This window comes from Mus musculus, chromosome 1 (assembly GCF_000001635.26).
Source record: "Mus musculus strain C57BL/6J chromosome 1, GRCm38.p6 C57BL/6J".
Classification (NCBI taxonomy): Eukaryota; Metazoa; Chordata; class Mammalia; order Rodentia; family Muridae; genus Mus; species Mus musculus.
This window is the reverse complement of record NC_000067.6, coordinates 177,921,209-177,939,599: the sequence shown is the minus strand read 5'-3', so window position 1 is coordinate 177,939,599 and position 18,391 is coordinate 177,921,209. Positions and strand designations below refer to the sequence as shown.

The window sequence follows — 18,391 nt, the reverse complement described above, 5'->3', positions numbered from 1 at the left end:
TAGTGAAGAGGATACTTCATCAAGGCTGTGCTGGCTAGATTTTATGTCAATTAGTACAGACTAGGTTCATTTGAGAAGAGGGAGCCTCCATTGGACAAATGCAGCCACCAGATTAGTCTTTGGATAAGCCTACAGTACATTTTCTTGATTGATAATTGAGATAGGATGGCCCAGCTAACTGTGGGCAGTGCTGGTGATCCTGGGTTTTTAAAGAAAGCAGATCAAGCAAACCAGGCAGCTCCCGCCTCCAGGTTCCTGCCTGACATTGCTGGATGATGTACTAAAAACTATAGCTGAACCAACCTTCTTCCCGCCGCTCATCCCCCACCCCCACCAGGTTGCTTTTGGTCCTGATGTTTCCTCATAGCCATAGGAATCCTAAGACATATGGTGGCTATGAGCTCCTGGTTCAAATGTTTGAAGATATATAGATGTGCTGTGGACATTTGACTGATCCATCTTCATTGTCTCCCTCACCACTCACACATATCAGTCGTCAACTCTTTCTGACTACAGTAACACAGTTGTAACAGAGATGTACTTCTTGGTCCACGTTAGGTTACCTATTCAATCATTCCCCACCTCCTGAACAGTATTTTACCATCAGGTCTCCCTACTTAGATGTCTTCCCCTAAAATCCAGAGAGCTACAGCTAAAGCAAATGCTCACTGTCATGACCGTCCTAAAGGAAGGGAACAGATGGAAGCCTTGCATGGTCTTGACCCCCTGATCACCTTTCCAGCCTCTTCTGCTGGTGCTCTTCACATGACATGTGCCCCAACACTGTATGTTTATACATTTTCATCCTCAAACTTCCATTCTCATTGAAAGGCTTCTCCGATAAAATTCACTGATATCCAGGCTCTTTTGACCTTCCCTCTGGGTCCAGCTAAGTATTTGTTCGTCATCCTTTTAAGGGTCCAGTACACGGTTCCAGACATCTTCCAGAGCCAGGAGCAGGACCCCTCATAGCTAGGGTGGATTGTTTCCTTTTGTGTTCTAATATCTACTACCCACTTCATTCTTTTCTATAAGACAACTTGGCATATCAGCTCTTGTATTTACTTAGTCCATCTTTTGAGGGCAGACATCCCATCCTCAATCCTTAAATTCTTAGTGCTTGGCCCAGTACTTGGGGGAAGTATCTGGTGTGGTAATTGTTGGGAAATGGGTGCTGAATGCTGATAAGCTGAATTAAAGAGCTTTATTGGGAGAGAACATGTGACTTTTACCATTTATTGTGTATTTATTTTAACGCTGGAGAAACAAAGACCTTGTTATAAAACAAGGAAAAAAAACCTACAAAACTAGGTCTCAGTAGGGGGAGGGTGAGCCTTGGTGCCCAGGAAAATTAGAAGGTATAAACCAGAGAGGATTAGGCCTATAGCACAGAGGGTTTCAATGAGTGATGTGGGTAGATAGGCACCTGACAGACCTTACAAGCAGGGTGGGTTGCAGAAGTAAGGCAAGCAGCAATGCATGAGAGCAGAAGCCTTCTGGACCCCAGTAGGAACTCTCTGGCAGCAAAATAAAGTGAAGCACTAAGCTACCACTCTTGCCCTCCCCACCTGAGAGAAGCCAAGCCCTTCCCAGCCCAAGGAGGCCAGATCAGGACATCAGATTCCCTGGACCTGGCATTGTAGGTGGTTGTGAGCCACTGTGTAGGAGCTGGGGACTGAACTCAGGTCCTCTGTAAGTACAGAATGGCCTCTTAACAACCAAGCCATTTTTGCAGCACACAAACTAATTTCCCAAATGGGTATGAACTTACAATTCTACTATAGGTTGAAACATTTGTCCCAATTCAAGGGTGAGAGGGCAGCCATATTTTGCCACGTCGTACCTTACTTTCTGTAGAAAGAAAAATGCTTCAGTTGTTGTGTCCACTTATCACACAGACACATTTATAGGTTTCTTACCAAATTGTCAGATAGGCTTTCTCTCAGAAGTTCCCTGTTTAAAAAAAAAAGACATGTGTTATTTTCTGATTATTCTTCCCTTCCATTTTAAAAAGTAAAGGCTGGAGAGATGGCTCAGCAGTTAAGAGCACTGGCTGCTCTTCCAGAGATCCTGAGTTCAGTTCCCAGCAACTGCATGGTGGCTCACAACCAACTCTAATGGGACCAAATGCCCTCTTTTGCCATGCAGGTATACATGCAGATAGAGCACTCATATACATAGAGTAGATGAATAAATGTTAAAATAAATGTATAAAAATTAAAAGCGTAATTTAAAGAGGTGTTGATTGTGGGTTTATACATCTGTATGAATGCGGCGTGTGTGTGTGTGTGTGTGTGTGTGTGTGTGTGTCATGCATATGCAGGGCAAAGGACAACCTCTGGAGTTGGTCCATCCCTTCCATATTGCTGTTTGTCACTGGATATGTCAGTCCAACTCATCTGCAAGATTCCCTTTTTGCCTCTCAGAGTCTCACTGTCAGCACACTGGAATTTAAGATGGATGCTACTCTGCTTGGATTTCCATGGGTTTGTTACTTTATCCACTGAGCCAACTCTCTGGGTCTGACAAGTGTATTTTAAAACCCCAGTTATTCCCTACATTTAATTTATTCCTATAATGGAATCCTTCTCCCCTGTGAACTCAGGGGACATGACAATTCTAATTAGGTTCGTTACACAGTCTTGTAGAGAAGAGAGGTGGGAACAAATACTCTTATTTGTCTATCTTAAATCAGAAGGAACAGATAAGAGATTTGAGTCTAAATGATACTTGGTCCGTTTAACCAAATTGAAACAGTGAGGATAATGCTAAGTGTGTCTCAGAAGTGTTTCAGCCAAGGTTACCGGTCATCTCTACAGCTTTTCTTTTCTCTTACATTTGGAAACTGTGTTTAAATATGCATGCCAATAGTGTTACAAACACTAAGTACTTGCTGATTGTAAACTACTAGCCGCATGATAATTGATTATGTTAAGAGTATTTCTTACTTGTCGATCACATAAGAGAAATCGCGACGTTGACATCTGCTCTTATTGAATCTACAAAAATAAAAAAATAATGTAGTTGTAGGTCATTGCTCCTGCATTTGCATAAACATTTCATCACTGAACTCTGTGGTTCTTCAACTGGAGATTGTTATATAGTTCATTTACTAAATCAAAGTCTCTGGGATCAGTGTGTGGCCTTAACAATGCTCTTTTTTTTCCAATTAATCAGTTTTTACAAATATTTGTGATTTACGTCTCATATTTTGTATACTCTTATATAATTTTGTAAGAAAGAAAGGGAGAAGGGAACACTTGTTCACAATGAATAGTTTGTCAGAATAATAAGCATAAGAGGTTTATTATACCACATGGTGACCCGTCAGCCACAAATTGAGTTTTTGAAGCCTACTGTAATAACAACACACAATGGTTGTCAACGTGGCTACATTTGGAATTCACACCCCACTGCCTGCACAAAATATATGGACACATCTGTGATGGATTTTTGCTTAATTTGAAGTGGAAAGGTCTACTGCTGAATTGACTCTTTGAGACAGGAAGACACAGCTTTAATCCAGATCTTGAGGTGGGAAGAACCACCTCTAATCTGGGCCATGCCTTCCTTGGAATCTATTGCTTTTTGCCTGCTTGCTTTTGCCTCACTAAGCAAGTCCATTCCTTCACTGGCATTATAGCCTACTTCTTCAGGATTCCAGCATGTACTGAAGACAAGCTGAGATACCCAGCCTAATGGACTGAACAAGTACTGGGTTTCTTAGACCTTCTGTGCATAGGCAGCTATTTTTGGATTATCTGGACAACTGCCTTTATTTAAGTCATTTTAATAAATCCTCTTTCGAACTTAGGAAATTAGTCTGAACAGGTGAGAGGGTGCGCCAGAGAACCTGACAGCTTCTGGAACAGGCGGAAGCACAGAGGCGCTGAGGCAGCACCCTGTGTGGGCCGGGGACAGCCGGCCACCTTCCGGACCAGAGGACAGGTGCCCGCCCGGCTGGGGAGGCGGCCTAAGCCACAGCAGCAGCGGTCGCCATCTTGGTCCGGGACCCGCCGAACTTAGGAAATTAGTCTGAACAGGTGAGAGGGTGCGCCAGAGAACCTGACAGCTTCTGGAACAGGCAGAAGCACAGAGGCGCTGAGGCAGCACCCTGTGTGGGCCGGGGACAGCCGGCCACCTTCCGGACCAGAGGACAGGTGCCCGCCCGGCTGGGGAGGCGACCTAAGCCACAGCAGCAGCGGTCGCCATCTTGGTCCCGGGACTCCAAGGAACTTAGGAATTTAGTCTGCTTAGGTGAGAGTCTGTACCACCTGGGAACTGCCAAAGCAACACAGTGTCTGAGAAAGGTCCTGTTTTGGGCCTTCTTCTTCGGCCAGGAGGAGGTCCAAATACAAGATATCTGCGCACCTTCCCTGTAAGAGAGCTTGCCAGCAGAGAGTGCTCTGAGCACTGAAACTCAGAGGAGAGAATCTGTCTCCCAGGTCTGCTGATAGACGGTAACAGAATCACCAGAAGAACAATCTCTAAACAGAGTCAACTATAACTACTAACTCCAGAGATTACCAGATGGCGAAAGGTAAACGGAGGAATCTTACTAACAGGAACCAAGACCACTCACCATCACCAGAACCCAGCACACCCACTTCGCCCAGTCCAGGGAACCCCAACACACCTGAGAACCTAGACCTAGATTTAAAAGCATATCTCATGATGATGGTAGAGGACATCAAGAAGGACTTTAATAAATCACTTAAAGAAATACAGGAGAACACTGCTAAAGAGTTACAAGTCCTTAAAGAAAAACAGGAAAACACAATCAAACAGGTAGAAGTCCTTACAGAAAAAGAGGAAAAAACATACAAACAGGTGATGGAAATGAACAAAACCATACTAGACCTAAAAAGGGAAGTAGACACAATAAAGAAAACTCAAAGCGAGGCAACACTAGAGATAGAAACCCTAGGAAAGAAATCTGGAACCATAGATTTGAGCATCAGCAACAGAATACAAGAGATGGAAGAGAGAATCTCAGGTGCAGAAGATTCCATAGAGAACATCGGCACAACAATCAAAGAAAATGGAAAATGCAAAAAGATCCTAACTCAAAATATCCAGGAAATCCAGGACACAATAAGAAGACCAAACGTACGGATAATAGGAGTGGATGAGAATGAAGATTTTCAACTCAAAGGACCAGCAAACATCTTCAACAAGATTATTGAAGAAAACTTCCCAAATCTAAAGAAAGAGATGCCCATGAACATACAAGAAGCCTACAGAACTCCAAATAGACTGGACCAGAAAAGAAATTCCTCCCGACACATAATAATCAGAACATCAAATGCACTAAATAAAGATAGAATACTAAAAGCAGTAAGGGAAAAAGGTCAAGTAACATATAAAGGCAAGCCTATCAGAATTACACCAGATTTTTCACCAGAGACTATGAAAGCCAGAAGAGCCTGGACAGATGTTATACAGACACTAAGAGAACACAAACTGCAGCCCAGGCTACTATACCCAGCCAAACTCTCAATTATCATAGAGGGAGAAACCAAAGTATTCCACGACAAAACCAAATTCACGCATTATCTCTCCACGAATCCAGCCCTTCAAAGGATAATAACAGAAAAAAACCAATACAAGAACGGGAACAACGCCCTAGAAAAAACAAGAAGGTAATCCCTCAACAAACCTAAAAGAAGACAGCCACAAGAACAGAATGCCACCTTTAACAACTAAAATAACAGGAAGCAACAATTACTTTTCCTTAATATCTCTTAACATCAATGGTCTCAACTCGCCAATAAAAAGACATAGACTAACAAACTGGCTACACAAACAAGACCCAACATTTTGCTGCTTACAGGAAACTCATCTCAGAGAAAAAGATAGACACTACCTCAGAATGAAAGGCTGGAAAACAATTTTCCAAGCAAATGGTATGAAGAAACAAGCAGGAGTAGCCATCCTAATATCTGATAAGATTGACTTCCAACCCAAAGTCATCAAAAAAGACAAGGAGGGACACTTCATTCTCATCAAAGGTAAAATCCTCCAAGAGGAACTCTCAATTCTGAATATCTATGCTCCAAATACAAGAGCAGCCACATTCACTAAAGAAACTTTAGTAAAGCTCAAAGCACACATTGCGCCTCACACAATAATAGTGGGAGACTTCAACACACCACTTTCACCAATGGACAGATCATGGAAACAGAAACTAAACAGGGACACACTGAAACTAACAGAAGTGATGAAACAAATGGATCTGACAGATATCTACAGAACATTTTACCCTAAAACAAAAGGATATACCTTCTTCTCAGCACCTCATGGTACCTTCTCCAAAATTGACCACATAATAGGTCACAAATCAGGCCTCAACAGATTCAAAAATATTGAAATTGTCCCATGTATCCTATCAGATCACCATGCACTAAGGCTGATCTTCAATAACAAAATAAATAACAGAAAGCCAACATTCACATGGAAACTGAACAACACTCTTCTCAATGATACCTTGGTCAAGGAAGGAATAAAGAAAGAAATTAAAGACTTTTTAGAGTTTAATGAAAATGAAGCCACAACGTACCCAAACCTTTGGGACACAATGAAAGCATTTCTAAGAGGGAAACTCATAGCTATGAGTGCCTTCAAGAAAAAACGGGAGAGAGCACATACTAGCAGCTTGACAACACATCTAAAAGCTCTAGAAAAAAAGGAAGCAAATTCACCCAAGAGGAGTAGACGGCAGGAAATAATCAAACTCAGGGGTGAAATCAACCAAGTGGAAACAAGAAGAACTATTCAAAGAATTAACCAAACGAGGAGTTGGTTCTTTGAGAAAATCAACAAGATAGATAAACCCTTAGCTAGACTCACTAAAGGGCACAGGGACAAAATCCTAATTAACAAAATCAGAAATGAAAAGGGAGACATAACAACAGATCCTGAAGAAATCCAAAACACCATCAGATCCTTCTACAAAAGGCTATACTCAACAAAACTGGAAAACCTGGACGAAATGGACAAATTTCTGGACAGATACCAGGTACCAAAGTTGAATCAGGATCAAGTTGACCTTCTAAACAGTCCCATATCCCCTAAAGAAATAGAAGCAGTTATTAATAGTCTCCCAGCCAAAAAAAGCCCAGGACCAGACGGGTTTAGTGCAGAGTTCTATCAGACCTTCAAAGAAGATCTAACTCCAGTTCTGCACAAACTTTTTCACAAGATAGAAGTAGAAGGTATTCTACCCAACTCATTTTATGAAGCCACTATTACTCTGATACCTAAACCACAGAAAGATCCAACAAAGATAGAGAACTTCAGACCAATTTCTCTTATGAACATCGATGCAAAAATCCTTAATAAAATTCTCGCTAACCGAATCCAAGAACACATTAAAGCAATCATCCATCCTGACCAAGTAGGTTTTATTCCAGGGATGCAGGGATGGTTTAATATACGAAAATCCATCAATGTAATCCATTATATAAACAAACTCAAAGACAAAAACCACATGATCATCTCGTTAGATGCAGAAAAAGCATTTGACAAGATCCAACACCCATTCATGATAAAAGTTCTGGAAAGATCAGGAATTCAAGGCCAATACCTAAACATGATAAAAGCAATCTACAGCAAACCAGTAGCCAACATCAAAGTAAATGGAGAGAAGCTGGAAGCAATCCCACTAAAATCAGGGACTAGACAAGGCTGCCCACTTTCTCCCTACCTTTTCAACATAGTACTTGAAGTATTAGCCAGAGCAATTCGACAACAAAAGGACATCAAGGGGATACAAATTGGAAAAGAGGAAGTCAAAATATCACTTTTTGCAGATGATATGATAGTATATATAAGTGACCCTAAAAATTCCACCAGAGAACTCCTAAACCTGATAAACAGCTTCGGTGAAGTAGCTGGATATAAAATTAACTCAAACAAGTCAATGGCCTTTCTCTACACAAAGAATAAACAGGCTGAGAAAGAAATTAGGGAAACAACACCCTTCTCAATAGCCACAAATAATATAAAATATCTTGGCGTGACTCTAACGAAGGAAGTGAAAGATCTGTATGATAAAAACTTCAAGTCCCTGAAGAAAGAAATTAAAGAAGATCTCAGAAGATGGAAAGATCTCCCATGCTCATGGATTGGCAGGACCAACATTGTAAAAATGGCTATCTTGCCAAAAGCAATCTACAGATTCAATGCAATCCCCATTAAAATTCCAACTCAATTCTTCAACGAATTAGAAGGAGCAATTTGCAAATTCATCTGGAATAACAAAAAACCGAGGATAGCAAAAACTCTTCTCAAGGATAAAAGAACCTCTGGTGGAATCACCATGCCTGACCTAAAGCTTTACTACAGAGCAATTGTGATAAAAACTGCATGGTACTGGTATAGAGACAGACAAGTGGACCAATGGAATAGAATTGAAGACCCAGAAATGAACCCACACACCTATGGTCACTTGATCTTCGACAAGGGAGCCAAAACCATCCAGTGGAAGAAAGACAGCATTTTCAACAATTGGTGCTGGCACAACTGGTTGTTATCATGTAGAAGAATGCGAATCGATCCATACTTATCTCCTTGTACTAAGGTCAAATCTAAGTGGATCAAGGAACTTCACATAAAACCAGAGACACTGAAACTTATAGAGGAGAAAGTGGGGAAAAGCCTTGAAGATATGGGCACAGGGGAAAAATTCCTGAACAGAACAGCAATGGCTTGTGCTGTAAGATCGAGAATTGACAAATGGGACCTAATGAAACTCCAAAGTTTCTGCAAGGCAAAAGACACTGTCTATAAGACAAAAAGACCACCAACAGACTGGGAAAGGATCTTTACCTATCCTAAATCAGATAGGGGACTAATATCCAACATATATAAAGAACTCAAGAAGGTGGACCTCAGAAAATCAAATAACCCCCTTAAAAAATGGGGCTCAGAACTGAACAAAGAATTCTCACCTGAGGAATACCGAATGGCAGAGAAGCACCTGAAAAAATGTTCAACATCCTTAATCATCAGGGAAATGCAAATCAAAACAACCCTGAGATTCCACCTCACACCAGTGAGAATGGCTAAGATCAAAAATTCAGGTGACAGCAGATGCTGGCGAGGATGTGGAGAAAGAGGAACACTCCTCCATTGTTGGTGGGATTGCAGGCTTGTACAACCACTCTGGAAATCAGTCTGGCGGTTCCTCAGAAAATTGGACATAGTACTACCGGAGGATCCAGCAATACCTCTCCTGGGCATATATCCAGAAGAAGCCCCAACTGGTAAGAAGGACACATGCTCCACTATGTTCATAGCAGCCTTATTTATAATAGCCAGAAACTGGAAAGAACCCAGATGCCCCTCAACAGAGGAATGGATACAGAAAATGTGGTACATCTACACAATGGAGTACTACTCAGCTATTAAAAAGAATGAATTTATGAAATTCCTAGCCAAATGGATGGACCTGGAGAGCATCATCCTGAGTGAGGTAACACAATCACAAAGGAACTCACACAATATGTACTCACTGATAAGTGGATACTAGCCCAAAACCTAGGATACCCACGATATAAGATACAATTTCCTAAACACATGAAACTCAAGAAAAATGAAGACTGAAGTGTGGACACTATGCCCCTCCTTAGAAGTGGGAACAAAACACCCATGGAAGGAGTTACAGAAACAAAGTTTGGAGCTGAGATGAAAGGATGGACCATGTAGAGACTGCCATATCCAGGGATCCACCCCATAATCAGCATCCAAACGCTGACACCATTGCATATACTAGCAAGATTTTATCGAAAGGACCCAGATGTAGCTGTCTCTTGTGAGACTATGCCGGGGCCTAGCGAACACAGAAGTGGATGCTCACAGTCAGCTAATGGATGGATCACAGGGCTCCCAATGGAGGAGCTAGAGAAAGTACCCAAGGAGCTAAAGGGATCTTCAACCCTATAGGTGGAACAACATTATGAACTAACCAGTACCCCTGAGCTCTTGACTCTAGCTGCATATATATCAAAAGATGGCCTAGTCGGCCATCACTGGAAAGAGAGGCCCATTGGACACGCAGACTTTGTGTGCCCCGGTACAGGGGAACGCCAGGGCCAAAGGGGGGGAGTGGGTGGGTAGGGGAGTGGGGGTGGGTGGGTAAGGGGGACTTTTGGTATAGCATTGGAAATGTAAATGAGCTAAATACCTAATAAAAAATGGAAAAAAAAAAAAAGAAAAAAAAAAAAAAAAAAAAAAAAAAAAAAAAAAATAAATCCTCTTTCTTTCTCTATATAAATCCATTCTATAAATTCAATTAATCCAGAGAACGCTGACCAATAAATCTGCTGACACACTGCTGCAAAGTTCTTACCACAGAGAGACAATGTAACTTTTAATTAGCTAGATTTAATCATTCCATAATGACTTCAAAACACCATGGTGTACTTAGCAACTACACAATTTTATCTAGTAAAAAGTAAAACCCAAAACAGAGATCAACAAATCTTGGAGAGGTTATGGGGAAATTGGGACCCTCATACATAGATGGCAGCACTGCATCCACGGGGCGGCCATTGTGACATTTCTTTAATAAATTAAAGCTTGGACTGACCACTGTAGTACACACCTGATTCAATCCAAAGTATGTTTCAATAAAAAACGAGTATGCGAATATTTACAAAAGGCCCCTTCCAGTCCGAGCAGCACAGGAGTAGGTAGGGCGCACAGTCAGCTGACTATCGCCAGCTACCCACAACACCCGCCAAGCGATCTTAAGACTTCTGGTGAGTCCCGGGACTCCACGGCGGGCAGCCTGCAGACAACCAGCCACCTTCGGGGCCAGAGGACAGGTATCCGCAGGCCTGGGAGGCTTCTGCCTCAGGTTCCCTCGGTAGCCATCTCGGTTCCAGAACTCCGCGGCGGGCAGTCTGCAGGTAAGAGTGAGGAATACAGAGGCTAGCAGCTTCTGGTACAGGCGAGAGCTTCTGAGGCGGCGCCATTTTTGGCTCCAGACAACCAGCCACCTTTGGCGCCAGAGAACAGATGTCTGCCAGCCTGGGAGGCTTCTGCCTCAGGTTCCAAGGGAGCCAACTCAGTTCTGGGTCTCCATGGCAGGCAGTCTGCAGGTGAGAGTGTGGACTACAGAAGCTAGCAGCTTCTGGGACAGGCGAGAGCCACAGAGCTTCTGAGGTGGTGCCATTTTCTGCTCCAGACAACCAGCCACCTTTGGGGCCAGAGGACAGGTGTCCGCCTGGCCCGAGAGGCCTATGCGGAAAGTAGTATACACAGGTGAGAGTGCAGACTACTGAAACAACGGCATCTGTGACAGGCCAAAGCAACACAGCTTCTGGGAAAGATCTTTTTTTGGGCCTTCATCTTCGGCCAGGAGGAGGTCCAAACGCCAGATAACTGTGCACCCTCCCTGAAAGAGGAGAGCTTACCTGCAGAGACTGCTCTGACCACTGAAACTCAGAGGAGAGAGCCAGTCTCCCAGGTCTGCTGATAGTGGGTAACAAAATCACCAGAGAAACAATCTCTAAACAGAGACAACTATAACAACTAACTCCAGAAATTACCAGATGGCGAAAGGTAAACGTAAGGATCTTACTAACAGAAACCAGGACCACTCACCATCATCAGAACCCAGCACTCCCACTTCGCCCAGTCCAGGGCACCCCAACACACCCGAAAAGCTAGACCTGGATTTAAAAGCATATCTCATGATGATAGTAGAGGACATCAAGAAGGACTTAAATAACTCACTAAAAGAAATACAGGAGAACACTGCTAAACAGGTAGAAGACATTAAAGAGGAAGTACAAAAATCCCTTAAAGAATTGCAGGAAAACACAACCAAACAGGTAGAAGACATTAAAGAGGAAGCACAAAAATCGCTTAAAGAATTGCAGGGAAACACAACCAAACAGGTGATGGAATTGAATAAAACCACCCAAGACCTAAAAAGGGAAGTAGACACAATAAAGAAAACGCAAAGTGAGGCAACGCTGGAGATAGAAACCCTAGGAAAGAAATCTGGAACCATAGATGTGAGCATCAGCAATAGAATATAAGAGATAGAAGACAAAATCTCAGGTGCAGAAGACTCCATAGAGAACATTGGCACAACAATCAAAGAAAATGGAAAATGCAAAAAGATCCTAACGCAAAGCATCCAGGAAATCCAGGACACAATGAGAAGACCAAACCTACGAATAATAGGAGTGGAAGAGAATGAAGATTTTCAACTCAAAGGACCAGCAAACATCTTCAACAAAATTATAGAAGAAAACTTCCCAAATTTAAAGAAAGAGATGCCCATGAACATACAAGAAGCCTACAGAACTCCAAATAGACTGGACCAGAAAAGAAAGTCCTCCCGACACATAATAATCAGAACAACAAATGCACTAAATAAAGATAGAATACTAAAAGCAGTAAGGGAAAAAGGTCAAGTAACATATAAAGGCAGGCCTATCAGAATTAAACCAGACTTCTCACCAGAGACTATGAAAGCCAGAAGAGCCTGGACAGATGTTATACAGACGCTAAGAGAACACAAATTCCAGCCCAGGCTACTATACCCGGCCAAACTCTCAATTACTATAGATGGAGAAACCAAAGTATTCCACGACAAAACCAAATTCACACATTATCTTTCCACGAATCCAGCCCTTCAAAGGATAATAACAGAAAAAAAACCAATACAAGGATGAGAACCACGCCCTAGAAAAAGCAAGAAGATAATACTTCAACAAACCTAAAAGAAGACAGCCACAAGAACAAAATGCCAACATTAACAACAAAAATAACGGGAAGCAACAACTACTTTTCCTTAATATCTCTGAATATCAATGGACTCAACTCCCCAATAAAAAAATATAGACTAACAAACTGGCTACATAAACAAGACCCAACATTTTGCTGCCTACAGGAAACTCATCTCAGGGAAAAAGACAGACACTACCTCAGAGTAAAAGGCTGGAAAACAATTTTCCAAGCAAATGGTGTGAAGAAACAAGCGGGAGTAGCCATTCTAATATCTAAAAAAATCGACTTCCAACCCAAAGTTATCAAAAAAGACAAGGAGGGGCACTTCATACTCATCAAAGGTAAAATCTTCCAAGAGGAACTCTAAATTCTGAATATCTATGCTCCAAATACAAGGGCAGCCATATTCATTAAAGAAACTTTAGTAAAGCTCAAAGCACACATTGCACCTCACACAATAATAGTGGGAGACTTCAACACACCACTTTCACTGTGGGGAGCGGGTGTGGCGGCAGTCCCAAAGGCGCCAGGGACTGCAGCTAAGTCATATGACTTGCACCTGACTTCCTCATATAAGACACAAACATCTTGAGTGCTGCGCAGGTGTACCAGGATACAGGTGAATCCAATTTGGTGGAGATTTGCCCCTGCTGCCCTGATTAGCTGAAGCCTCGTGACTGGCGAGGGGGCGTGGCCTGCGGTGCGTGGATGAGAGAGAGTATAAAAGGAGTGAGAGGCCCAGGGTTCGGGGGAGATATAAAAACAGGGGAGATATAAAAACAAGGGAGATATAAAAACAAGGGAGATATATAAACAAGGGAGATATAAAAACAAGGGAGATATATGGAGAAAGAAGAAATAGGACTGAATAAATGTGTGCAGAAGGATCCTGTAGCAGCGTCGTTCTTCCTGGCGAGTTGGGGGCGCGCTCGAGAGTTGGTGCCGAAACCCGGGAAAAGAAACATCTTCAGGCACAAGCGAAGACCCCCTGCTACAGGGAGGATTCAGAACTGCATCACTGGGAAGGAGCGGTTAATAAAGGTTCCCGTGAAACAGACTGTTGAGAAGGATCCGGCGTGGATTCAGAACTCTTCAGCTGGGGAACGGTACTGATGAAGAGAAAGAAGAAAGATGAGGACTGAATAAACTGCTGTTAGAAGGACTGGTGGTCGCATCGTTCTTGCTGGTTGAGAGCGGGCGCGACAATTGGTGGCCCGTACGGGGAACCGACTCCCCCACCGAGTTCAGAACTTTCAGCAGTCAGTGGTTGCTGGCAGGGTAAGTTCATGGTGAGTGAAACTTGCGACCCCAGGAGTTTGGGAAGGACCTCGGATAAAATAGAGGCAAGCATAAAGTTGCCAGGAAGTAGGCACAAGGTAACGAAAGGTTCCCGGCTTTGGGACAAGTTAAGGTTCCCGGCTTTGGGACAAGTTAAGGTTCACGGTTTTGGGACAAGTTAAGGAACTATGATAAGCTCAGTGTAGTGATCAATAGATCCTCGCTGTGTAGTTATGCTTTTTTCTCCCATTGACCCTTTGTGGGTAGGTCTGATAGTTTTGGTCTTGTTTGTTCTGATATATGGACTCTGTTACTGTTTGAATCGAGAGGCAGTCAAGACAGGTCAGCAAATCCTTACAGAGCAACAAGAAAGTATGTCGGAAGAGGAGAAGGGCTTAAAAAGAAAAAGGAAAAAGAAAGGAGACACAGTGTTATCAGGTGGACAGAAAGGACAAAACAAAAGAGCCAAGGCGGAGGAGGAAGGCAAATTAGCTTCTGTGCCTCCTCCCTATGCCTCCTCAGCAGTGAAAACTTGACTCTCGTATTGACTCCCCAGATGGACACACAGGTGATTGAGGTTATGGTCTCATCACCACGAGGTATTGTGTCCATCTCCACTGGGGATCGACCGGATCAGGTGTTGATGTGGGCGAGAGGGTCTGTTTGTGTGTTTCCACAGGACCAGACGGAACCTCTTTGGGTGCCGGAGAGATTGGTGAGACGCTGCAAGAATGAGGCTCCTGATCCAGTTGCCCCTGTGGATGTGGTGGATGATCCCACAAGCACAAAGGATGGAGCCGAGATGAGAGATCCTTTCGGTATTCCAGAAGCCGATACCAGCTCGACATGACATTCAAATTTTTCCACGCTTTTTGATCCCTGAATTCCCCTTAAAGAGATAGCCCCGCTGGCCATCTATCCCTTGCTTCAGGGAAGATGAGCGGGGATGAGAGCCCTGGGATGTATGCTTGTTATAGTGTGTGTGTTTTGTGTTTGGCACATGTGTTAGGTGCAGAGTGTGCGGGTCCGCACTTTCGCCATGGTAGCGTAGGCTTTTGCTGCAGTGGAGGCGGGACAATCTCCTCAGATTCGGTTTGCCGCTCTAAAAGAAATTATGCTGCGTTATGCCGTGGGGTGCGAGGCTAAGCACTGCACAGAGGATAGCTTGCTGTTGGCATCCTGTGGAAGGCACGTCTGATTGCATGAAGGTTCAGTGTCCTAGTTCCCTTCCCCCAGGAAAAACGACACGGGAGCTGGCCAAGACCTCTCTGGGTGATGAGCCTAAGAGATGGTTTTGTGTAGGGCCCCTATGCTTGCACACTGGGGATCAGACCTCTACCTTCACCCATGAGGCTTGCTTGCAGCAATTAAGATTTGGCCATAGATTAATCAACATCCTGGCCTTTTGATGCACCTGCCGCAAGCAAAACACAATCTCCCCAGGTGTGGCTTGGCATGATAGAGAGGTAGTCAGTGATAAGACTCCCTGGGCATGTCACCAACCTAAGACAGGGATCAAACCAATGCTGTTTGTCACCCAAGGACGGGTAAGGGGCATGGCTGTGAGGGGCTATCTACAGACATTCTCTCTGCCAAAAAAGAAAAAAGGGGGAATTGTGGGGAGCGGGTGTGGCGGCAGTCCCAAAGGCGCCAGGGACTGCAGCTAAGTCATATGACTTGCACCTGACTTCCTCATATAAGACACAAACATCTTGAGTGCTGCGCAGGTGTACCAGGATACAGGTGAATCCAATTTGGTGGAGATTTGCCCCTGCTGCCCTGATTAGCTGAAGCCTCGTGACTGGCGAGGGGGCGTGGCCTGCGGTGCGTGGATGAGAGAGAGTATAAAAGGAGTGAGAGGCCCAGGGTTCGGGGGAGATATAAAAACAGGGGAGATATAAAAACAAGGGAGATATAAAAACAAGGGAGATATATAAACAAGGGAGATATAAAAACAAGGGAGATATATGGAGAAAGAAGAAATAGGACTGAATAAATGTGTGCAGAAGGATCCTGTAGCAGCGTCGTTCTTCCTGGCCTGTTGAGTGCGCGCAACATTTCACCAATAGACAGATCAGGGAAACAGAAACTAAACAGGGACACAGTGAAACTAACAGAAGTTATGAAACAAATGGACTTAACAGATATCTACAGAACATTTTATCCTAAAACAAAAGGATATACCTTCTTCTCAGCACCTCATGGTACCTTCTCCAAAATTGACCACATAATTGGTCACAAAACAGGCTTCAACATATACAAAAATATTGAAATCGTCCCATGCATTCTATCAGATCACCATAGACTAAGGCTGATCTTCAATAACAAAATAAATAATAGAAAGCCAACATTCACGTGGAAACTGAACAACACTCTTCTCAATGATACCTTGGTCAAGGAAGGAATAAAGAAAGAAATTAAGAACTTTTTGGAGTTTAATGAAAATGAAACCACAACATACCCAAACTTATGGGACACAATGAAAGCATTCCTAAGAGGAAAACTCATAGCTCTGAGTGCCTCCAAAAAGAAACTGGAGAGAGCACACATTAGCAGCTTGACAACACACCTAAAAGCTCTAGAACAAAAGGAAGCAAATTCACCCAAGAGGAGTAGAAGGCAGGAAATAATCAAACTCAAGGGTGAAATCAACCAAGTGGAAACAAGAAGAACTATTCAAAGAATCAACCAATCAAGGAGCTGGTTCTTTGAGAAAATCAACAAGATAGATAAATCCTTAGCCAGACACACTAGAGGGCACAGGGAAAGCATCCTAATTAACAAAATCAGAAATGAAAGGGGAAACATAACAACAGATCCTGAAGAAATCCAAAACACCATCAGATCCTTCTACAAAAGGCTATACTCAACAAAACTGGAAAACCTGGATGAAATGAACAAGTTTCTAGACAGATACCAGGTACCAAAGCTAAATCAAGATCAGGTTAATGATCTAAATGGTCCTATATCCCCTAAAGAAATAGAAGCAGTCATTAATAGTCTCCCAACCAAAAAAAGCCCAGGACCAGATGGATTTAGTGCAGAGATCTATAAGACCTTCAAAGAAGATCTAATTCCAGTTCTTCACAAACTATTCCACAAAATAGAAACAGAAGGTACTCTACACAACTCATTCTATGAAGCCACAATTACTCTGATACCTAAACCACAAAAAGACCCAACAAAGATAGAGAACTTCAGACCAATTTCCCTTATGAAAATCGATGCAAAAATCCTCAATAAAGTTCTTGCTAACCGAATCCAGGAACACATCAAAACAATCATCCATCCTGACCATGTAGGTTTCATCCCAGGGATGCAGGGATGGTTCTATATACGGAAATCCACCAACGTAATCCAGTATATAAACAAACTCAAAGACAAAAACCACATGATTATCTCGTTACATGCAGAGAAAGCATTTGACAAAATCCAACACCCATTCATGATAAAAGTCTTGGAAAGATCAGGAATTCAAGGCCCATAACTAAACATGATAAAAGCAATCTACAGCAAACCAGTAGCCAACATCAAAGTAAATGGAGAGAAGCTGGAAGCAATCCCACTAAAATCAGGGACTAGACAAGGCTGCCCACTTTCTCCCTACCTTTTCAACATAGTACTTGAAGTATTAGCCAGAGCAATTCGACAACAAAAGGAGATCAAGGGGATACAAATTGGAAAAGAGGAACTCAAAATATCACTTTTTGCAGATGATATGATAGTATATATAAGTGACCCTAAAAATTCCACCAGAGAACACCTAAACCTGATAAACACCTTCAGTGAAGTAGCTGGATATAAAATTAACTCAAACAAGTCAATGGCCTTTCTCTACACAAAGAATAAACAGGCTGAGAAAGAAATTAGGGAAACAACACCCTTTGCAATAGTCACAAATAATATAAAATATCTCGGCGTGACTCTAACTAAGGAAGTGAAAGATCTGTATGATAAAAACTTCAAGTCTCTGAAAAAAGAAATTAAAGAAGATCTCAGAAGATGGAAAGATCTCCCATGCTCATGGATTGGCAGGATCAACATTGTAAAAATGGCTATCTTGCCAAAAGCAATCTACATATTCAATGCAATCCCCATCAAAATTCCAACACAATTCTTCAACGAATTAGAAGGAGCAATTTGCAAATTCATCTGGAATAACAAAAATCCTAGGATAGCAAAAACTCTTTTCAAGGATAAAAGAACCTCTGGGGGAATCACCATGCCTGACCTAAAGCTTTACTACAGAGCAATTGTGATAAAAACTGCATGGTACTGGTATAGAGACAGACAAGTAGACCAATGGAATAGAATTGAATACCCAGAAATGAACCCACACACCTATGGTCACTTGATCTTCAACAAG

General features: G+C 42.7%; 1 protein-coding gene across 6 annotated transcripts in view; it reads right to left on the bottom strand.

Moving 5' to 3' along the window:
- Positions 1-18,391, bottom strand: part of Catspere1 (cation channel sperm associated auxiliary subunit epsilon 1) — a 153,835-nt gene that overhangs the window by 22,654 nt on the left and 112,790 nt on the right. For all 6 annotated transcript variants that reach the window (XR_001779559.1, XM_017314031.2, NM_001368823.1 and 3 more), the window contains 3 exons: positions 2,949-2,999; positions 1,920-1,953; positions 1,772-1,851 (listed from right to left, as the gene is read on the bottom strand). Coding sequence is in view for 5 of the 6 variants with exons in the window: in XM_017314031.2 (XP_017169520.1) it covers positions 1,772-1,851; positions 1,920-1,953; positions 2,949-2,999 (165 nt within the window). In the remaining variant the exon portion in view is untranslated. The remainder of the gene's footprint in view (positions 1-1,771; positions 1,852-1,919; positions 1,954-2,948; positions 3,000-18,391) is intronic.